Source organism: Neophocaena asiaeorientalis, unplaced genomic scaffold, assembly GCF_003031525.2.
Source record: "Neophocaena asiaeorientalis asiaeorientalis breed wild unplaced genomic scaffold, Neophocaena_asiaeorientalis_V1.1 scaffold548, whole genome shotgun sequence".
In the NCBI taxonomy this organism is placed as follows: domain Eukaryota; kingdom Metazoa; phylum Chordata; class Mammalia; order Artiodactyla; family Phocoenidae; genus Neophocaena; species Neophocaena asiaeorientalis.
This window is the reverse complement of record NW_020172009.1, coordinates 764,339-787,539: the sequence shown is the minus strand read 5'-3', so window position 1 is coordinate 787,539 and position 23,201 is coordinate 764,339. Positions and strand designations below refer to the sequence as shown.

Sequence of the window (23,201 nt, the reverse complement as noted above, 5' to 3'; positions counted from 1 at the left end):
TTTCCTGTTACCAGGCTCTAAACCCCTCACATTCCTGCAGACCTTCAGACTGCCCGGAGCTCTCGCCTGCTGCCTTCCTGCCTGCCACTGAGGTATGCACGACCCCTGCCCTGCCTGTCCCTTCTTTAGTCCCATAACTCCTGCACTCTGGTTCACTCCTCAACTTTGTGTACAGGGGAGGGGAAGCTATGCTGGGAGGTCTCCTGGATCAGAGACAGGGATGTGCATCTCCTTTGGGCTCCATCATTGCTCCCCTTAAGGGACCACGGACTTGCTGCTTGTTGCTTTTCAGGATAACTTGGTCTCCCTTTCAGGTTCGCGGAAAATAATCAGACTGTCTTTGAGGGAGTCTTTTCTCTCTGTCTCTTTCTGTGTCCGTCTCTCTGGTTTCAGAGGCTGCCTTTACAAACGCGGCAGCCTCTTCCTTTCCTGGGAATCTGATCTGGGCACAGCTGCAAGAGGGACCGGCCAGCAGCAGAGTCTGCCCTGCTTCCCATTCCAGAAGAAGAAACTTCCTAGACTTGGTTCTTGGTCAGGGGCTCTGTTTTCCAAAAGAGACTTTGCCTGAATGATACATTGATCTCTGGAAGGCAAAGGGGGAGTCTTCATTTTTAATCAGCACCTCTGGGAAGGCTCCTGTTTCCCTGGAATTTCTCCCCTCTCAAACCCCGTCCTCCAACATACACACACACACACACACACACACACACACTCACACACACACTGATTCCGGTGCCATTCACCCTGAAATAGCGCTATCAGACCGTCAGTCTTATCCTGGGTTCCCTGGGGTGTAAACACAGGAAATGGTCAGAAGTAGCCCTCTGTGTTTCTAGATCTGAAGACCCCAGACATCTGATATGGTCCAGCTGAGGCACTGGGTCTGATGGGAGGCTGGGTGGGGGGATGCGCTGTAAAGAGCGGAAGGGAGGAGGAAAGATGGAGAGGGCTCCAGGGCAACCTTCTCACACCTTGCTATGAGAAGCTCAAACTCTACACAGGCTGGTGTTAGGTCTTCTTCGGTCTATGGCTCCACTGGCTGGTTGAGAAGTGGACTTCCTGAGTCCCTGAGGACACCAAGAGAAAAGGGGGCATTGGGGGAGGCATGTCTTCTAGGAAGCCCACTCTGCCCCAAAAGGAACAGAGAGGCACACATTTTCCTCCGGAAAATTCTATTCTATGCAGAACACATAGAGAAAGTGTTTTCTCTGGGGTTAAACTTCTATACACCCCAAGTGCTGACAGTAGGGTGAGAAGCACATCAGAAGCAAGGTGGCAGACCGAAGGTACACATTTTATGTGTGATCTTAGGTAAGTGTCTCCTCTGGACTTAGTCTCCCTGTCTGTGAAGTAAGAGGGGTGGACTTGATTGATGGTCTTTGGGGTGCCCGTTGTCCTCTGAAACTTTCAAAGGAAGGTCTCTTAAACCAGAATCCACAGACTAGCTTTTGAATAGGCTTAAAGGCACCTGCAAACCCCTTAAATTTGTATATACAGTAGTGTGTGTGTGAGAGACAGAGACAGAAAGAGGCAGAGACAGCAGCAGTGTAGAAGAGGATGTTCACAGCCTTCGGTCTTAACATATTCTCAAATGGATGCTGACCCTCCAGGTAGCCAGAGGGCATGATGTGGAAGATGGAGTGGGTGGGTACTGGAAGCAAAGGTGTATTTGCAGGAGGATGAAAAACTTTGAAACGGGAGTGGTTGGGGGAAGAGAGAGTTAACTCAGCCATCAGCTGCCACATCGACAAAGCCTGGAGCGGAGGGAGGGAGGGTGGGGAGGAAGGGGGCGGTGCTTGGGGCAGGAATCAACTTTTGAAACTTTTTCCAAGTCCCACCCACCAAAAGGCTCTACTTTGCTATGACTCACTCCATGAGGAATGCGAGTTGCCATGGCAACCTTTTTTTCAGGGTCTCTGCCTGCTGGCTGGGGACTCTAGAAACACTTAGAACATCAGGCTCAGTCTGAATGTCCCCCACTCCTCTCTGTCCCCAAACACCAGGACAGCAAACTTTAGGTCCTGCCCTTCTGATCTCCCAGCACCCCAGGGCAGCTGTGAGGCTGTGATATGCTTTCCGCTTCCTAGACAGGCAACTTGAAGACCTGAGTTTCAATTCCACCTCTGCCTCAAAGGTGCCATTTGACCTTGAACTAATGGCTTCTCCTTTCTGAGCCCCAGGTTCCTCTTTGGTTAAAAAGCAATAACAGCACCACCTCAAAGGGATACTGTGTGGACAAAACAGGGTGATGCACAGCGAAGCACTTGCTACACTGTGGCCCTCCCACTTAATCAGATGGGTTTTTAGAACTGATGAATTTATGGCATCCAAAGAGTTGAAATCATCCCCAGCTTTTTTGTCTGGCAGCTTCATCATCTTGGGGTTTGGATATAACTTCCCTTTACTAAAAGTGCCGACAGGCACATGTAAATGAAATAAATATTGTTCAAATTCTTTTGATTTGGGCATCTTCTTGAGTATCTCCCAAGAGTGTTGTACCCTCCAGTGTGGAAAGAGCACTGGCCAAGGCAATGGCAGAGGTGGATCCTAATTCACAGTGAGTGACATTTGGAAAGACACTTCCCCTCTCTGGACCTCAGTTTCCCAATCTGTTAAATGGGGAATGTAACTAAATGGTCTCCAGGTACCCTTCCAGCTCTGAAGTCCTGTGAACCTAAATGCCAGGTGCTGCTTTCATTAGAAGGAATAGTTGGGCTACATTTTTAACACCTCCTGGCCCCCTAGCTGAAAAGGAAACAAGAGAGGATGGGCTAGGGGGTCTTGGGTTACATAACAGTCCTGCTAAAATCTTTATCCATCTCTAGAGACTTGTCAACCAATAGCATGGCTGGGGTTTGCTATTCACAAGAGCAGTCTTCCTTGCTGAAAATAAGCTATAAATAGAAAAGGATGGTGGAGGAAAGAGCTGAGGATGTGAGGTAAACAGGAAAACATTTTATTTTTGAGGTTATTTAGATAGGTAGCTATGTGTGCAGAGATAAAAAACCCACGAGGATGCCAAATATATAAACATTGATTTCACCAACAGGCACCCACTGGCATAGCTAAAAATAAATGTCTCAATACATGAGCAGACACAGAAGGTCATGCACTCAAAGCTCTCCCTGAACGATACCCTGACTCCCAGACAAGGCCCAGGTGTCCATTTGGATGCATATGCAAACTCTGACCCTCACCAACACAGGCTGAAACGGACAGATGCCGAGTCAAGTAGACACGCACAGAGTCGCACACATAGCTTCACGCAGAGGTCCTCAGGGCCATCGGTCACTCATACAGATACACAGCTGCTGTTCGTAGCCACACACGGATGTGCACAGCCAGATCTAACTATAGGCCATGGCAGGGAGACAGACTCCTGACCGCCTGTTACATATTACAGACAGAAATTGAGACTCAGGAAGGGAGAATAACTCACTTAAGGTCACACAGCAAACTGTTGCCTGAGCCACACTTTCAGATGTCTGGAAACATCCAGATGTTCAATGCGTGTTCTGTTCGTTTCATCTGAGCAGGTTGGCGTCCTCCATACCCTCCTCCCTCTAGAGGCAATGAGCCCCGCGAATAATAAGTGACGAGCAGGACTTCTTTCTCTCCTTCGCTGGCCTGCCATGGCCTAAGCCAGCCCGTGTGGCTTTGTCATCAGGGCAGCAGGATATGGCTAAGGGGCGGCTGCTCATTTGCTTCCTGCTGGCTCCCTCCCTAACCTCCTTTAGAGGAGGAAAGGGAAGGCTGGAGCCGAGTTTTCAGCCAGCCCTGGGGATGAAAGAAATTACTTTTTCTCTGCAGCACAGAGCCTGGGTCCTGACCCCAACCCTGAACTCAGGGACAGCTGGGCTGTGCAGGCCCAAGGCCAGCAATCAGTAACTTGACAGAATTATTTAGAAAAACAGCCTCCTCACCCAGAAGATGTCTTAGACGGGAAATTAACTCTGTCCTCACTCATCAAGCTATAGAGCTTGATATCTATAGGGAAAATACAAATGGAAATAGCAACTCTCTCCAGAGCTGGGTTCTTTCAGAAACTTGGTATTAACCCATCTCATCTGTGGATCCTTCTGGGCCATCTTGTGTTGGTCATAGCCTTAGGATCCTGACTTGATCAGATGAAAAAATAAAAACGCAAACATCTGGATGTTTCTGAACATCTGAGAAGTTTAGCTTGCCATACGACCTCGAGTGAATTATTTTCCCTTTCTGATCGTCGGTTTCCCTATCTCTAAAATCAGAAGCACGGCAAAGAGATTTCCTATGGCTTGACAGCTGCTAGAAGAACTGTGTTCAGGATTTGAATGCCACTCTGGACTTTAGAGGAAAAGGTCGTATGATTGATTAGTAATGTCTGCCACATGCACAGGAGGGGCAGGTGGAGGCATATATGCCACAGATTTGCTATCTTTAGGATGTGACAGCCTGGACACTTTGATGTTATTTTTCATCCCCTTCATTGTGGTCACCCAGTTGCAGCAGTGGCCCCTAGGGGGAGCCAAGAAGGAGAGCCTGAAGCTCCACCCTGGGGCCTCTCCTAACCATGGTGAAACGTGGCATCTCAGATCTGTTTATAGAACCTCAGTCAGATTGATTCTAGTCTCACACTCTGGGGCTACTTCTGAGTTGCCTCTGAACCTCTTCAAAGCTAGGCTTGAGCACCCATAATACCCTAAAAGTTTCCCTTAGCTTCTTCCCTTCCAGCAAGAAATGTTAGAAGTGGAAGCAGGGAGTCAAGGGGCAAGTTGGGAAAGGTGGTATTCTGAAAGATTTCTGCTTCAGTTGACTCAGAATGTCAGGGCTGAAAGGAAACTTAGGGACCCCCTGGCCCCAAGGGCTTCAAACTCTGTTCACGAAAGAACCTAGAGGCATTCCAAGGTGTCTCAGGGGGTGTCCAAGTGTACAGGATTTCCAGCCCCCATCTCAACACTGCTTTCACCTGCTTTTTTTTTTTTTCTAATTTCAAGCTAATTCATTGAATAGATAATAGTACATTCACATGTTCAACAAATGCAAGAGGCTCTTAGCTGTTTCAGATTTGGACTTGTGCAGAAGACTTCATTGAGAGAAAGAGCTCCTGGCTTGTATGTTGAATACACTGGTCTAAAAGATACCCCTCATTGTGCAGATGAGTGATGCTAGGTGAGGTCCAGGGAGTAGAGGAGCCTACCCTAACCTGCATGGTGAGCTGGGAGCAACATGGCCAAGACTCGAACCCAGGACCCGACTTCCACATCACCTCTGACTGGCTGCGTCTGCTCCCCCGGGGTGTGAGTGCCCATGTGGCTACACTGGCCGTGATGGTGCCTCTCTGGCCTGGCTCAGCCCTCCTTCTGAGTCCCAGCTCCCGGGCGGGCCTGGCTCACTCACGGGGTTCCTTTATTAGCCTCTACACTTGTTTTCCTCTCTTTGGGCTTGTTTACCAGGAACATGTGTTTTTTTGGAACCCTTGTTTGCAAGCCAAACAGTGGAAGCAAGACGCCTGGTTTGCGTCAGCAGCTCAACTGAGAGGGCAGCCTGGGGCCGGCTCTGTCACTGTGCCCACTGGGGGCTGGGCTGGTGTGCCTGAGACCAAGAGGAGCAATGTCTCCTTTCTCCACCCCAACACCTTTTCTCCCTGGGCCACAGACAAAGAGCTGGTATCCTTGCCCTGGATTTTCAAGGGGGGTGGAGATTCTGGGATCTTTGGATTTTAAGATGCTCTTCCATTGCTAACCTCTTGTATTCTCTCGGGCAAATCACCCATGAGCCTTTCAAGGTAGGTGTGTTATTTGCATTTTACAGACGGAGACATGAATTGAGGCCCAGAGAGGGAGAGTCACTTTCTGAAGGTCACACAAATGCTAAGTGGCAGAGCCAGGATTTGAACCTGTATATTCTATCTCCAGAGCCCCTGGGCTTACCTTTCTGCCATACTGCCTCTATAAAACTTGATAACCACCCTGTTTCATATGGTAGCCACTAGCCACATGTGGCTACACAGATTTAATTAAAATGAGATACAGTGAAAACTTCAGCCCTTCATTTACACTAGCAACATTTCAAGTATTCCATAACCGCTGGAGGCCAGTAGCTACCATATTGGACAATGCAGATATAGAATATTTTCATCATCTCAGAAAGTTCTATTAGACTGCATTGCTTCATAAACTCTTCTACTCAAATCAGATTTGATGACTGCATCTCAGATTCTGTGTTTCATATTCTTAGGGGTCTATGATTCTAAGACCCACGATCTAAAATTTTATGATTCTGAGATTTTCCCCAGTTCTGACGTTCAGGGACTTTTCAGTGTCCAGCGAGAGCCCAAAGGAGGCCCGTTATATTTTGAGGGAGATGAACTGGGGGCGCTGGCTGTACTTTTCCATCCCCAGAGAAGTGACCTCAGCTTCGGGTCCTGCTGGCAGCCAAGGACGGGTTTTCAGCCATCTCCAGAGCAAATAAAGGCAAAAGGAAGGGACTGGATGTACGGAACAGGAGGCAGGACAGGCGGTGGGGTGGGAGTGAGCGGTGTCTGCATCTGATGACCACTGAGCCAAGGGAAACACACCTCCTGCCCCCCTCATCCCCCCAACCCCCCCTCAGGCTCCTTTCCTTCCCTGTAACTTGGGCCAGTTCGAAGCCCAACTGGGCCCCCTTCAGGTGAGCACCTCGGGAGGGAGCTGCCACAAAGGGAAACAGTGTGTGAGGTGGAGGGCATGCCAGTGGCAGAGGGGGGCAGCCTGGGTCTTCATTCAGCCCTGCCGCTAGCTCCCTGGGGCTCTGAGCAGGTTTATTCCCCGACTCCGGCTCCGGGCCTCAGCCTTCTCTCCTGTGTTAGAAGGCAGAAAGGCATGCCTTCAGCCCCCAGTGGGATGCCGGATTATGAAGACATTTTGAAAAGGATAAACACAGGTGTCATTACAAACTAAAGAGATACAAAGAAGGGAGTTTTCATTTAAAATTGCTCATTTATACAAAAGTATTTTTATTTTCCCTGGGCACGCCAGACCTAGGTTTGGTTGGCAAAGGATGGGTGCACAGCTGATAATTTCTGGATGCTGGGGTTTGACCCTGTGTTCTGACCTTGCTGGCGTTACTGATGCACCCCCTTAGCTTTGCAGGATGGGTGCCTTGCCTCTTCGGCCAGTGATGGTTTACAGAACCTCCAAGAGGGAGGTCATAGGTATGCAGGGAGTATGGTCGCGCATCCGAGAACAGTCCAGTTGCCCCCCTTCCCTCCCATCCCATCATCTGGAGGGAGAGGGTTCTGGGACCGGTGAGGTAGCACTGGGCACTGGGCAAAACCTCAAATTTGGAGAATAACTCCTCCTCCAAGATTTCGTGTCCTTTTCTTAACATTCTCACTTTCCGCTTTTCTCTCCCACCCCACTCCCATCTCCGAGCATGACCCCTGTGAGGCCCAAACCAACGCCATGGGAAGGGAGTTTGTCAGCTTGAAAGGGGCCTGAATGTTGCGTGACTTTCTCCCTCTCAACTTCAGACTCCTCATTGTGACAGCAGGACTCAGAGCCCTCCCATGCCTGCCAGTGTGTCAGAGGCTCCAAGCGGACAGAGTACTATATGTGGGGCCTTTAGAAACTATAAAGTACTGTAAGATGTAGAATTATTTTTCTCTTCCGGCTGCAGCACCAAGGATGGGGGTGGCAGAAAGGGTCAGTGTGCCCCTGGGAAACAGCGCAGGTGGTGAGGCAGGGCAGACAGAAGAGCTGACCCACAGACCCTTCCCTGGTCAAAGAGAAGGAGCGGTTCCTCTGCTCATACGAAGGACACAGACTCTGGAGACATCAGTCTTCCTGGCTCTCCAACCTGAAGCTTATTGCATTTCCAGTCCTAGTTGGGCTGTTTCTCTAACGATATGTCTTCTCTGCAATTGGAGCCCAGACGAGATGACTTTTTTTGTTCCTGCTACAAGTCTCACTTTGACCCTTCAACTCCAAACAATCTCAGACAAGCCCTTCATTCATGCTTTCTCTCCTGTTCCCTTCGTCCAAAGCCACATGCGGGAGTTGATTTGCTTGTATCTTCCAAGTGTGGAAGGAAGAAGGGAGATTTTTCCACCTCAAGGCTTGCGGGGAGAGGGGGGAAGAAAAGCATACAGCTGTGTGAGGGGAGGAACGTTCCCAAAACTGCCTGGAAGGGGAAGACTGAATTCCTCTGGGAGCTGGGGACATCGTGAAGCAAAGCCAGGCTCCCAGGTTGATATCTTTAAATTTCTGTTGGTTTTATTTCTTGTATACTCTATGAAATAGTGAGGTTTAGTGTCTATTTCAGTCCAATAAGGGACCATTATGAAGACTGCCCTTCCCCTGTTTCCCCAAATACCATAATCCAAGTTAAAATGGAGGATATCAGAGGGGAGGATGTATGCCTAGACCAGCATATGCTGTGACAGTTTAAGGGCATCTTAAGGGCCCAGGCTACCACCGCAGTGTTCACCTAGTCTAACGCTCTCAACAGAAGGGGGAACCAAGGTCTAGAGAGGATGAAGGATTGAACCAATACACCAGGTTAGTATTTCGACAGAATCAGAATCCCTGGTATTTAGTTCCAAGCCAAGTGTTTCTTCCACGATGCCAGGGTACCTCCCACCAAGGTGCTTGGTCAGTTGAGAAGTCTTGGGAGGAACTAGGGATAATGGGACTGATATGGAAGTTTTGGGGGACAAACGAGGGAAGATACGGTTGTTGCTCACCTTGGCTAAAAGCTGCTTGGGGGCAGAGGGAGCATGCTTGCCCTGTGTGGCCACAGAAGGACCATCAGAGTAGACCAGGAGAAGCTTGAGGGAGGCAAATTGAACAGTATAAGGAAGACCTTTCTAAAGCCATTTGGAAACGGAAGTCCATTCAGTTAGAACAAGAAACGAAATGTCCCCACCATAGTTCCTCAGTTAGGGATGGCATTTTGGCAGTGAACCATCAGAGGAGATTCTGTTCCAAGATGCCTTCCTGTCAGGAGATTGTTAGAGTCGAGAGCTCAGCATCTAGAGGAAGGTCACAGCAGTGACCAGGGCAGGAGAATTTTCTAGATCTCAGCTAACATCCTTTAACTGTGAAGGGGAAAGGGAAGGTACCATGCAACATATGTAAGCATTTGGATATTAGTTCCCACACAGGATCCGGAGAAGTGCCATCCTCCTGGGTAAATGGAGGAAAGTATGGCCACAAGTTCCACGGGCCACACTCAAAAACTATTGTTCTTTGTTTAGAATGTAGATCTCATTGTCTCAAATTGGCAAGAGGTTGCTGCCCATTAGCTTCTCTTATTAGAGATGGGAAAGAAGCAGAAGGAAGAGGAGGGGAGGAGGAGAGTTTGGGGTATAGGAAGAAAACAATCCTAGAACACCAGGGATTGAAGGGACCCTTGAACATGATCTGGTTCAGCATTGCCCAGACTTGACGAATTAGCCAATCACCTTTGTCAAATCACTTTTTAAAAACTTAAATAAATGTATTGAGGGGACTTCCCTGATGGTGCAGTGGTTAAGAATCCGCCTGCCAATGCAGGGTACACGGGTTCGAGCCCTGGTCCAGGAAGATCCCACATGCCACGAAGCAACTAAGCCCGTGCGCCACAACTACCGAGCCGGCACTCTAGAGCCCGTGAGCCACAACTACTGAGCCTGTGAGCCACAACTACTGAAGCCCACACACCTAGAGGCCGTGCTCCTCAACAAGAGAAGCCACCGCAAGGAGAAGCCCGCGCACCGCAACCAAGAGTAGCCCCCACTCACTCCAACTAGAGAAAGCTCGCGTGCAGCAAGGAAGACCCAACCAGCCAAAAATAAAAATAAATAAATGAATTTAATAATAAATAAATGTATTGAGAAAGGAGACTTAAGACCACTACCATAAATGGAAAAATCTGTGTACCTTTGTCATAAATAGAAGGAAACTGTAAAACTAAACACAAAGGAGACAAAACAAATTTATTGAATTCCAGCTGAATGTAGTTTCCTGTGGAGGCTCTGAGCCAGAGGCATACTCTCGGTTCAACAAGGATGAGTGTTAGGTGTTAAAGACACATTAGCACCAAACTGAGACTCTCATATAATCAGGATTGAAAGAGAAATGAGTAGAAGCAACTTACTCCCGTGTCTTTCACTATCCTTTAACATGGACCACCTAAAATTACCTTGCATATCACAGGAATTCAGCGTCAAGAACTCTCCATCAAGAATCCTCCCCCATGGGGACTTCCCTGGCGGTCCAGTGGTCAATACTCCGCGCATCCAATGCAGGGGGTGCGAGTTCGATCCCTGGTCAGGGAACTAAGATCCCAAAAAAGAAACCTCCCCCTCACTGAACTCTCCATCTCTCTCCTCCCCACAGGGTTCCTAGCACCATGAGGGCCTGGATCTTCTTCCTCCTTTGCCTGGCCGGGTGGGCCTTGGCAGCCCCTGTAAGTACCTAAAGGTCACATCTATTTGGTCTTACTTCCCACCACCAGCCCAGGGGCATCAAATCTGCCAGCCCTAGATGCTCAGAAGGGACGGAGACTTCCCCATCATGATTTAACTGTCTAATTAAAAAAAAAAATTTTTTTTTCTTTAATAAGCTCCGAAGAAAAAGTGAATGAGGACCATTGGGTGGAGATTCTAGAGAAGAGAGATTTCCATGTAACATGAAGATGCACTTTTTAACAATCAGAGCTTCCCAGAAAGGGACTAGAATTGTTTTAGAAGGAAGTGACCTGTTTGTCATATGAGGAATTCTAGCAGAGGGCGGGGGGTGCCGATGGGGATGATGCTAGAAGGGATTCAAGCCACAGAGAGAGGGCTGGGTTAGTTTCTGAATCAATGAGGGCTACTTGGTTGCAAGCAACAGACTCCAATCTGACTAAATTAGGAGGGAAAAGGATATAGGGGTAGATTATAAAATCCAAGGCCTTGGGGAGAACTAGAAAAGGGCAGCTCTGGGATCTGGGAGGTAAGATCTAATGGACGGTCCTGGAGGTAAGATCTAACGGATGGTCATGGAAGTGTTGCCATTTGAATGTCTCTACTCTGACAGTTTTCACATCTTGAGAAAACGTGCCAACAAGATTAAAAAAATTCAAGGAGAGCCAATCTAGTTGAGCTTGGGTCCTGGGCCTGCTTCTTGGCCAAGGGACTGTGAGGCACCTTGACTGACAGGCCCTCCAAGAATCGCATGGAGAGGGCCAGCAGTGGTCATCCAATGCTACGCTGGAAGCTGTGACCAGAAGACAGAGGAAGAAACGTGAAGTGGGCAAAGAAAAGTTTTTCACCTATGATTCCCTCACCCTCTCTTCACTAGAAGGTGTGATGATGGTAGATGCTGGCAATCCTGAGAGATTTTGGCAAAAGATCTGGCAAGTTAGCATCACTTTTAGAAGAAGCCCCAGCCAGCCAGGCACCTCAAAGTCATATGCTATCTTGCTTCTTGTAACTCCAAGTTGACTCCAAGAAGGAATCGCCAAATAATAATAATGATGATGATGATATCATGGTTGTGGGGAAGATAATGACCTCTGTTAAAATTCAGTGTTCATCCCCTCCGGGTCTCAGTTTTCCCATCTGTAAGATGAAGGGAGTTGGTCTGCATTAGTGGTTTTCACACTTCATGGGAGCCTAAGCGGCGGAAATGTTTTTCCAAGCCAAATCTTAGGTAGAAGCTCCAGATATAACTATAAAGGCAGGTGCTCCAGAGCCCCACAGGGCCCCCGTGTTTGGCTTCTCCTGTGCATCATCCCTGCTCACAGAAGTCCCTGAGGGGCTCTGCTCATTGGAGACCCCCAAGTGCACAGCCTTGGGGGTCTCCAACGAGCCGCTCTCCTAACTCGCCAGCTTGAGAGGTCCAAGCCGAGGCACTTCAGCAGTGAAGCTGGCCTTGGCCCTGACCTCTCCAAACCCCATTTTCACTTCCCAACAGCAACAGGAAGCCCTGCCTGATGAGACGGAGGTGGTCGAGGAAACCGTGGCTGAGGTATCCGAGGTAGGTGGGGAGGGACTCCAGACCTGCGGCCCCTCTTTGCCCACATCTGCTCCCTGAGAAAGCCAAACAGGTGCTGTGGGCCTCCTGCTGGAACGGGCGCAGCACAGATGTAAATCCTGTGTATCCCCCAATCCTGACACACTCCTGAATGCTCCCCAAACCTTCCACGGAACCTAAGAGTTGGGAGCCATGATTTTGAATTTTGTTTACTTTTTAAGCTGTGGAACATTTTTTCGTAGATGATCGCCCACGGTCTTCCCCATATGTCAAACAGATGAAAGAGGAGCTGCTCTGGTGTGGCTGGAAGGGTGGAGAGCTTGGTACCCCCTCTTGCTCTGACCCCCCTGGTGGCCTCTGAGGCATCTCCATAGAGGTCTGGGGCCCTAGAGGCACAGCGGCCTGTAAGATTCAGTCTCACTTCTGGACCTGGCAATTGTGCTCTCTGTGACCTGGGCCCAGTGCCCCTCTCCAGCTTGTCTCTCCCCATCCCTCTGTGGGTACCTGAGGCTCCAGGCTTTGCCCCTTCCTTGCAGGTCTGGGATGGGGGTAGGGCCATTTGACTCATTCTTCCCCCTCCACCCCAGGTACCTGTGGGAACCAACCCCGTCCAGGTGGAAGTAGGAGAATTTGATGAAGGTGCTGAGGAAGCCGAGGAGGAGGTGGTGGCTGAAAGTAGGTCCCTTCCCCGTGTCTGGTCACATGAAGCCTCTGCCCTCTGCCACCTGGGCCTAAAGCGTGGGCCCAGTGTGCATGAAGTTCCTTCCCAAGGAAATGCAGGGTGGGGTCCTCGCTGCAGGATGGGCCGTGGAGGAGAAACTGCCTTGACTGAAAAGGTTGGGATTATTTTCTGGAATCTGGAAAGATCTATTTATAGCCAGGCCTTGAGTGTCAGGAAGGGAAGTTCTCAAACTGCAAATGGCCTTCTCCCCTTATAGCCCTTTACTGTAATTCCAAAGTTGGGTTTCACATTCCCACTGAGGTCCCCATTCCCATCTGGTCACTCGATGGCCCCAGAAGCTTTCACACTCGTGAGCTTATTTGATTTTCACACAGCCGTGGGGAAATAAGGCCTGGAAACCTGACACAACTCATATAAGTCTACCCGTGGAGTTAGCGCCAGGGCCACAGCAATGACCCAGGGCCTCTGGCTCCCACCCACAGTGCCAGCATTCCCATCCCACACAGTGGAGATGCTCCGTACCCCAGGGGCTAATAGCACAGACTCTGGAGGCGAACCAAACAAGGCTTGCCTCCAAACCGCCGCCTCTTTCTGCGATGCCCTCCGACAGCCTGCGAAGCTTCTCTGAGCCCAGCTTCCGCATGTCTTACTTGGGGAAGGGTGAAGATGGTAGATCCTTGCCCCAGGGCTGTCAGAGGATTATGAGATAAAGCAGAAGCGCCCTTGGCCCAGGGCCTAGCAGGGCAGGCATCCAACAAAGGATGACTATGATACCCCAAGCCAAGCACCAGGAGGAAAAGGCTAGACGGGCTCGCATCCTGAGGGCACAGAATATTCTCATTGGAGCAGAGCGGCGTCTACTGAGTCACGTTCCTTCCCTTCCACGCCCCTCATCCAGTGTTTACCAGACACAGGCGGGCTCTATTGTTCAGTGTGGGCCTTGGGGCTCTGCTCCCTTTTCCGCTACAGCTGCTCAAGTCTGTTTTGTTGGGCCTCACAGCTCCCTGGCTCCGTGACGACAGCTGACTTTCCAAGTCATTCTAGAAAGTCTATTCTAAAATCCCAAAATGCCTTGCGATGACTGATCCACCAACAGCTGAGGACACAATGGTTGCTTCCATCCTTGGGGGAGCTATATGGCACCTGGCGCTACTGGGTCCCAGACGGAGCCCCCAGCCCCCCAAGTGTGCCTGGCCCTGACCTCAGACTGAGTCTCTAATCCCCAAACTGAGCCAACTGCTCCCCTACATGCCGATTGCTGGGTTCAGCAGAAGAGAAGGGAGGACACAGGGCTGCTCAAAGCCCGAGTGGGGGCCACAGCCTAGGACTTCTGTCCAAGGATCCACTGTGGGGTGGGGTGGACGTGCTAGCCCGGGTGATGCTAACCGGGTGCCCTTGCGCTCTACCAGACCCCTGCCAGAACCACCACTGCAAACATGGCAAGGTGTGTGAGCTGGACGAGAACAACACCCCCATGTGTGTGTGCCAGGACCCCACCAGCTGCCCTGCCCCCATTGGCGAATTTGAGAAGGTGAGGCCCGAGGGACAGGGGCAGGGCGGGGGGCTGGGGTCCTCAGAACACAGAGCATCTGCCCAGAACACTGCTGGCTTGGTGGTCCCACGGGGCAGCTCCAGTCTCAGAAGTCCCCTCGCTAGGTGTATTCACAGCAAGTGAGTCAGAGGGGAGGCTCTTCCCATCACTGGACTCTCCAGCAACCACCAGGAATTGACGTGGCGCCACCAGCTTCCAGCTCTACTCAGACTCCAAAGGGAATACATCAACACCGCCAGGCACCGAGATAGGGGCTTTCTATATGTGGGAGCAGCTTGGCAAAGCATCAGGTCCAAAAATGTGCATTCTGGGTCAGACTGAAGGCTGACATCAAAGCCCATCTCCACCACTTGTTAATGTGGGATCTTAGCTATGTTCCACTCCAAGTTTTCTCACCTCTAAAAATGGGACAGAAATAGACTTTATCTCATAGGGCTATTGTGGGGATTTGTCAGATAATGTCTGGTACTCAGTAAGTTCTCAATATGTGCTATTTTTTAAAATCTTTCAAACCTGTTCATTATACCTCCAGTAGGACTCAACCATCCATCCATCCATCCATCCATCCATCCATCCATCCAAGTAAATACTTATTGAGCACCCATGCATGTCAACCATTGTGCTAGTGGTAACCTAGCTCAGGGCAACAAATCAAGTACCAGTATCATTCCCACAACCTCCCACCTGGCTTCTCCATCTTCAATCTCTCCCCAGTACAGCCTATTCTCTGGGCTCCAAATTTTAGCATCTTTGTCAACTCTCCCCTCCTCGTCACCCCTTCACCCCCTACCGCACCGGTCACCAGCGCCCATCAGGTCTCCCTCTGCAGTGATATATAAGCAATAAGCGTGTGCAGGATGTTCAACGCAAGGCTCCCCTCCTCCTGACACAGCCACTTACTCTGCCACTGCCTTTGTTCAGCCCACGGCATCTCTGCTCCGCCATCCCCTCATGCAGAGATTCACTAGGAGGACCAACGTAACTCAGCATACAGTTGCACTCACCGCTAAGACTTAAGGGTATGTAGCTGGATGAAAAGGGAACAAGATACAGGCAGAGTGTGGAGGAATCCATGCACAGTCTTGCTTACTCTTCCCCCTGCCATGAGGGGGTCTCACAGAACCCACTCTTTCCCCAGCTACAAAGATGAGATGTAGCCACATGTGAGCAAGGCTTCTGCCCAAGGAAGCCCTTTAGAGACTCAGCACCCAACGTTTAATTGAGGGCTAGTCACACAGACATCCTCTCCCTAAAATGTACCCAAAGTCCAGACTCCAAGCAGGAAAACAGATGTTCAGCATGAACCATATTATTTGTACAAGCAATCTAGGCACAGTGAGCCACTTTCATCATTGTGGACAGTTTTCTAACAGTGCAGGGAATTGTTTACCAGCCACGTTTTCAGACTCCAGCCAAGGGCCAACCTCATAAGCACGCCTTTCTAAGGATAACAATCCCAGGCCTGCTGTATTAACTCTTCTGCACGCCCTGCGCTTTACCCATCCTCACCTTCAATTCATCCTTTCCATATCTCCCAGGTTTGCTTTCCCATGTCTCAGCCCTGACTCAGTCATACCACAGCTCAGAGACCAGCAGTGGCTCTCAGCATGGGCTGAACATTGGCCTGGGAGCCCAAAGAGTAGATTCTTGTCCGGGCTCCACCACTAACTCACTGTATGACCCTGGGCTAATCACGTTCCTTGCCTGGCCTTCAGTGTCCCCAACTCTGAAATGGGCAAGGATGGCGGTACCAGCGAAGGGCTCTGGGAATGAATGTGACGCCCTCTATGCTTCGCCGCCAGGTGTGCAGCAATGACAACAAGACCTTCGACTCTTCCTGCCACTTCTTTGCCACCAAGTGCACACTGGAGGGCACCAAGAAGGGCCACAAACTCCACCTGGACTACATCGGGCCTTGCAAATGTGAGTCTCTCCTTGGACCCTGCCAAGCCTCCCATCTCAGGGAGAAGGCACTGAACTGGCAAGGAGGCTGGCTCTGCCACTCCTGTGCTGTGTGATCTTGGGCAAATCTCTTCCCCTCCCTGAGCCTCAGGGTTCCCACTTATAAAATGAGATGATTGTCTACGAATAGGTGTCTGCATTCAGGACATGTCCAGGGAAGAACTGAGCAATTGTGGGAGCACAAGATCAGGGAGGATTTCTGGAGCCTCTCACTAGCATCCAAGACAGCTCATTTCTTTCCTGTAAAGATGAGGAAGTTCTTCTATAGGGCTAACCACAATCTTTCCTGCTTCAACATGTGAAGCAAAAGTGATGTTCTACCTGGGCCTATAAAGTGTTTTGAAACTACTTGGATTTGAATGCTTTAAAATTGGGGCAAGGCTGTCAGTTCCCCTTAGGCCCTGTTACTCAATATTGTCATATCCTTGGCCATTTTACTCCATTACATTCCTGTCTGCCCGCATAAGACATATGATTCACCACCTTCTTCTAGAAACCTGGGAGCCAGGTGTTTGGCGAAAGGGATGCCAGGGTGTCCTCTGGCCCTTTGTTAGTGATCCCAGGTGCAGTCTCAGCTGGCCGAGGCTTCTGCTTCACCGTGGCTGCCTCCCTATCATCTGAAACACCCAAGGCCACCTCTGCTCCCCTCCAAGACAACATCCATGTGGTGTGTCTGGTACATCCTGGCACCAGATGACACTGGGGAGGGCCCCTCACCTGCCTCAGGTGTGCAGCATGCAGAAAGGTGGAGGAGGGGGAATGAGGTTCTCCTGTGGTCAGCCCTACTCTCCCAGTTACGGGGCCCAGGGTGTGAAATGAGAAGGCACAGCCTGGAGAAGGAAGGCAGGGGGAGGAATGCTGGTAGGAATTCCTGGGCAGTGAGACTGACACACGTGCTGAGAGGCTCTCCCGTCTTCTGGGGCGTATCACTCACTCCCTCCAACGCCTAGCGTCTCCAACCCAGATCTTCTCTTCCATTCCCCAGCTGCTGGTGAAGAAGGTTGTGGCCCTAACCACAGAGGGGGCTTTCCATAGGTGAAAGGATGAGGGAAGGATGGACCCCTAGGCCCTCAGGCACCCACATGCTCTGGTGCCAGATGAGGCTCTGACAGTGTGGCCTTAGTCAAGCCCCTTCTCTCCACACGGACCTCTAATAAGTCCAACAAGAGGGTGGACTTGGATGAAATCTCCAGGTCTGACATTCTGGGATCCTAGGTTCCAAAGACCAGGATGGAATCGTATCGCTGAGAATGTTCTGGTGATCAAGCATACCTGAATCCCCACCCCAGCTAAGCGGGGCCTATGGGTGGATGCTATTCCTCAGTATCCCAGCTTCAAACGCCTCTCAAGAGTCAACATCATCATCGAGGGTCCTGGCCTCTGTTTTCAGGGCGCAACACCCAGAAAAATGCAAGAGCCATTGGAGGGAACCATTTCCCTCTGCAGATCAGATGAAGGTCAAGGGGACAGCAGATGTGCCCTTTGCACTTGCCCATTTGCAGAGTATTCTTCCCCCCACACAATCTCTTTTGTTCAAAAGGTGTGAAGACACTTTGGCCCAGAGAGGCTGAGCCCTGTGCTTCAATCAAGGTCGCCGATTGAAGCTTCTTGCTGGAGGAGGGCGTGGGGCGTGGGGCGTGGGGCAGGGAGAGCCGCCCAGCCAGCATGTTGGCCCTCAGGCAGGGAGAATCAGGGTCTGTGCTGACCATGCTTGTGTGTTGGACCCTAGACATCGCTCCCTGCCTGGACTCTGAGCTGACTGAATTCCCCCTGCGCATGCGGGACTGGCTCAAGAACGTCCTGGTCACGCTGTACGAGAGGGATCAGGACAACAACCTTCTGACCGAGAAGCAGAAGCTGCGAGTGAGTGCGGTACCTTTTCATCCTGTCCCAGGGCACCTGAGCTGGACACCTCCTGGCCCCAGGCTGGCTGGGATCCACAGTCCCATTCCTAGATCTAGACCCCCAAGTGTAAGCCCACATCCCCACTCCAACGAGTGCCTGTATTCTGGGCGCTAGGACACAGACTCCTCCTTGCTGCCTTTGAAGGCTCCTAGAGTACATTCACACCTTAAAGGCTCTGAGGAGTCCTGTAACAAAAAGACCTGTTGGGTTTCCCCGGTGGCACAGTGGTTGAGAGTCCGCCTGCCGATGCAGGGGACACGGGTTCGTGCCCTGGTCTGGGAAGATCCCACATGCCGCGGAGCGGCTGGGCCCGTGAGCCATGGCCACTGAGCCTGTGCGTCCGGAGCCTGTGCTCCTCAACGGGAGAGGCCACAACAGTGAGAAGCCCGTGTACTGTAAAAAAAAAAAAAAAAAGACCTGCTCACTTTGTCTCCATAAGAGATATAAATAACTTTATTCCTTTTTTCCTTCTGAGTCTATGGATCTTAAACTTTAATGGACATACCAAGCACTAAGAGTACTGATAAATGCAGCTTCCTGGGCCCCACCTCAGGCCCACTGAATCAGTGTCTCTGTGAAGTAAGCCCCAGGAACCTGCATCTGAACATACTCCCCAGTCATTCTGGTGTGGCAGCCCTATGGAGAGCCCTTTGAGATCGCCCCAGGCCTTCATTTTTGTGGTCAAGATGCTGGTACCCATCTACGCCACTTCCTTTCCTCATTTTGAACCGTGGCCTTGGCTGGTGTCTGCCAGCTCTGGCCTCCTGTCAGAGGCGGGAGGGGCCTTGACTGGTCTGGACAGCCTCCCCGGACTCTGTCCCATGCGTCTCTGCCCCCACAGGTGAAGAAGATCCACGAGAATGAGAAGCGCCTGGAAGCCGGGGACCACCCCGTGGAGCTGCTAGCCCGGGACTTTGAGAAGAACTACAACATGTACATCTTCCCTGTGCACTGGCAGTTCGGGCAGCTGGACCAGCACCCCATCGATGGGTAAGACCCCAGGCCCTCTGGATCCCGGGGAGCTGCTCTGGCTTGGCTCTGGAGTGGACAGTCATGGGTCAGCGCTGCTAGGTGCACTAGATGCGGTCAGAAAACCTCCCAGTGGCCTCTGCTGCTCCCAGCCCTAGAGCCCACGGTTTGCCTAAGGGCTGTGGCAGGAAGGGACAGGTGTAGGAGAAAGGATGCAGGACCAGGAGGGAAGAAAGCCATGAGACACTCCCTCCTGCCAGAAGAGGCAGAAGCCATTGGAACTGAAAAGCCGTCCTTAACCCGGTGAGTGTTGGCCTGGGGTATCCATTCACGGAGGGAGAGCGAGCTAGGAAGGAACGCCAGACTGTACCACTCCTCGGGGTGGTAGAGCCAAGGTGGGGCAGCCTGTGTGCTCACGGTCCTTCAGCAAGACCCTGAGACCCAGCCCTAACAGGGCAAACCGGCCCTGGACGTTCTTAAGAAATTCACAGAGCCAGCCCCATCCCCAAGGCAAGCCCTTGGTTTGATTGCAAGTGCTGTGTAACTGCCCTGCAGGATAGGCAGGGAGTTGGTCAGTGAACAAACACTGACTGAGTGTCTATTAAACGCCCAGCACGATTCTAGGCAGGGGATTGAACAGTAATCGGAACTGACATGGCCCTTGCCCCCATGGAGCTCACACTCTGGGTGATGATCAGTTTTTTCCCAGTCGCAGGAAAAAGTAAAGAAGCCTCCTGGAAGTTGCAGGTGGAAGCTGGCGCACCTGCAGCTGAGCAGGGGTGGTCACCCTCACTACCGCCTTCCGGCCTTCTCTTGCTGTGTGTTCTTGGAGCAGCACGAAAAGGAAGGCCACCCTGCTTGCACGCTGTGCCCAGGGATGCTCCCCTCGGGGAAGCTCACCGCTCCCTCCTGGTCCAGCCCCTGTGCCTGGAATCTGCCCACCCTGTGGGTGATCCCGGGGGCCTGGGGTCTCCTGAGCACTGGGAAACTCCCTGCTGCTTCTCTCCCAGGCTCTTTCCGTGGCTGGGATCCATCTGAGTCATACTGTGGTGGGGAGGGCAGAAGTCAGGGGACATCTGGAGCTCAGGCTGAGCAAGGAAGGGGCCAGGAGGGAGGCTTCTGGATGGAGCTGCAAGGACTGTGAGTCTGGGAAAGCGCTTCAGCCTGGGTCAGGGGGTCCATCCTTCCCCTCTCCTTGTCCCAGAGCTGCCTGGTGACCTTGCTTGAGTCCCCGCCCCTCTCTGGGGCTCAGTTTTCTCACTGGTATACAATGAAGCGGGGGAGGGTTCAGTTCAAACATTATGTGATTCCTTCCATGAGTTGGGTGGGGCAGGAGGGCCTGGGGTTCAGAGAGATAATTGGAGTCAAGTTGTAGTCCCTTGGGGAAGAGTGTTTTCAGGACAACGAATTGAGGGCTCTGGGGAACAAGGAAAAAAAAATCATACATGTGCTCTGGAGTCCAGGCCAGCTGGAAGGACAGTGGGAGAGAAATCAAAAGGCCTCCTTCTTACACATGACACAGTGTACAAACGATAAAGTTCCATCCACCCTCCCTGCCAATCCCAGTCTCTTCCCACGCTCCTCCCCGGAAGTCAGCACTTTCTTCATTTTGATGCATCTCTTTTTAGCCTCTTTAACGTGCATTTGCAGCTGTAAAAATATGTGTCCACAGAAAACATGCATCGTTGTTCCATACCAGATTTTGATCTACCAATAGCAGAAATGCTGAATATTTTCAGTTTAAGTTTCTGTGCCCTCAACTCTTAGCCAGTTAGGAAATCAGTGCACCAAGAGACCTGTGTTATGAACCCACGGACATCAGAACAGGAAAGGGCCCTTAGACATTATGGTCAACTCCTCCCCCTTTGAGGGAGGGGTAAACCGAGGCTCAGGGTGGGGCAGGGCTGTGCTCTCAGAAACACAGCAGGTCAGTGGCAGAGCTGGGGGCAGACCCAGGATTCTGGCTTCTCATCTTGCATTAAGCATCCTTTCCTTTGGCCCCGAGGGGCAGGCTCCCTGCCCCTGGCTCCCCATGCAGGGGTGTGGGGCTTTCTCAAGCTCTCAGGCTCTCCCCACCTCATCCCCTGCAGGTACCTGTCTCACACCGAGCTAGCCCCACTGCGTGCGCCCCTCATCCCCATGGAGCACTGCACCACCCGCTTTTTCGAGACCTGTGACCTGGACAAGGACAAGTACATCGCCCTGGACGAGTGGGCCGGCTGCTTCGGCATCAAGGAGAGTGAGTGTCTGAGCAAAGGGGCCGCCGTCCTCTTCCTCCCTCTTCGCTGCCCTCTCTGCCGTCTGCGTGTCTGTCCTCTCTGCCCATCTCTGCTCTCTGAGCCTCATTAACTTCTGTCTGCTCTCCCTGCCTGGGTGGGCCTCGCTCTCTCAGGCGGCTTCCTGATCCTTCTCTGTCCATCCATCGGTGTCTCCTTCTCTCTCCCTTCCTCGAGCATCAGCTCTCACTCTGTGTCTAGCACTACTTTGGGAACTGACAGGCACCTAGAGAGGAGACAGGGAGTGTAACTTGGCAGTGGGTGTAAGTGACAAGGACCGGCCAGGGAGGGGGAGACCAAAGTTCTCAGTCATAGGCTCCCTGGTTGACCTTGGACGGGTCACCTGGCCCCTGGTCCCGGGGATGGGTGGGATCCGCCAACTCTCTGGGAAGCACATCTCCATCAACACCGACCTCCAAGTCTAACGCTGCTTCTTCTTGCTTTACAGGGGACATCGACAAGGATCTCGTGATCTAAAGCCACGTCTCCACCTGCAGAACCCGATTCTTTCTCTTTGACCTTCCCCCTCCTGTTTTCCCCAATGTTTAAAATGTTTGGATGGTTTGTTGTTCTGCCTGGGGTCAAGGTGCTAATATAGATTTAAATGAATACATTAACGGTGCTAAACATGGAAATTTTAACCCAAGTCAAGACATTCTTAGCTGTAACTCAGCTATCACGGCCTCTTACTCATCTACTAACAGTCCCACTTTTGTCTTAACGTTTGCACCTCTGCCCATCGTCTTAGTGGCATACAGGTGGAAATTTTGATCTGTTCAAGTCTGCCTTCAACACACGTTGCATCTTTAGATTTTCTACTTTTCTGTTTGAAACTAATACTCACTGTATCAGACTTTGTGTTAATTTTATTTCAGGGTATTGGCTGCCAGGGGGGTCATCCCTATGTGGCCTGAAGGTGGGCAAAGGGAAGTAATAGACATGTGACGTTGGCAAGGATGTTTCTGGGGCTAGAGGATCAGTGGTGGGGAAAACCTGCAGAACCCACCAGCCAGAACCGCAGATAACAAATCTTGTTTGCCCGGGGCTATAACTGAGAGAAAGAACCCAAGACTGTGTTCTGGGAATACATAAACTCTCACGTAAACCCGGTTCCTCACCATTCCCCACCCCCCTCACTTTTCAGTGCTGTTTCTTTTCATATTAGGCTGTTTGTTCAAACTTTTCAGAGCCGTGGACCATCAGCTCTCTAGAATCCACCACACCTCTGGGGGACAGATCACCACATTGTACAGGGCTGCTTCCCTCTGAACTGTCTTTGGGAGATGCAGGAGTAGGAGGGTGTTTCAGCCAGAAAGGCCAAAATCAAGAAGAGAGGCTCAGAATGTTGGAAAACAGAAAAAGTGCAGTTGGTGAATCGGTTTTGTTTAGGGGTTTTTTTTGTTTTTTCCTCTTTTTTCACATCTGGATGGCTGTCATGAGGGATCTTTCCTTTGGTTGCTAGCACATTCCTCCTCTTCTCCCCCACCCCTCTCTTTTCTTTCTATTAATCAAAAGAAACTTCAAAGTCAATGGGATGGTCGGATCTCACAGGCTGAGAACTCGTTCACCTCCAAGCATTTCATGAAAAAGCTGCTTCTTATTAATCATGTAAACTCTCACCACGATGTGAAGAGTTTGACAAATCTTTCAAAATAAAAAGTACTGACTTAGAAACCGCCTTCCTGAGTGATTTTGCATGTGTCTTAGTGACCTCATTTCCCTGACACGCCAACACATGGACATTCGTGTCCATACACAACTGTACAAATGCAAAGTTTTGCAAACACACTTGTGCTTTTGTACACACACATGCACACACACACACAGGCTTGCTTATACACAGGGAATGCATGGTGCTTATAAGCACAGATTTAGCTTACTCTTAATTTTATGAC

The 23,201-nt window shown here is 51.0% G+C and overlaps 1 protein-coding gene across 1 annotated transcript; it reads left to right on the top strand.

Annotated features, from left to right (window-relative positions):
* The first annotated feature begins 5 nt into the window (after positions 1-5).
* On the top strand, positions 6-22,985 carry SPARC (secreted protein acidic and cysteine rich). Its single transcript, XM_024750263.1, has 10 exons — positions 6-92; positions 10,341-10,410; positions 11,901-11,963; positions 12,548-12,635; positions 14,052-14,173; positions 15,997-16,117; positions 17,886-18,019; positions 18,903-19,051; positions 21,121-21,269; positions 21,755-22,985. The coding sequence occupies exons 2-10, from the start codon at positions 10,354-10,356 to the stop codon at positions 21,781-21,783; spliced, it is 912 nt and encodes a 303-aa protein (XP_024606031.1). The 5' UTR covers positions 6-92; positions 10,341-10,353; the 3' UTR covers positions 21,784-22,985.
* Positions 22,986-23,201: the final 216 nt, after the last annotated feature.

Bases quoted from the DNA above. Each gene is read 5' to 3' on its own strand.
- SPARC (XM_024750263.1), top strand. From the start codon at position 10,354: ATGAGGGCCTGGATCTTCTTCCTCCTTTGCCTGGCCGGGTGGGCCTTG. The intron at 18,020-18,902 runs GTGAGTGCGGTA...CTGCCCCCACAG, and splicing joins CCGAGAAGCAGAAGCTGCGA to GTGAAGAAGATCCACGAGAA. The intron at 21,270-21,754 runs GTGAGTGTCTGA...CTTGCTTTACAG, and splicing joins CTGCTTCGGCATCAAGGAGA to GGGACATCGACAAGGATCTC.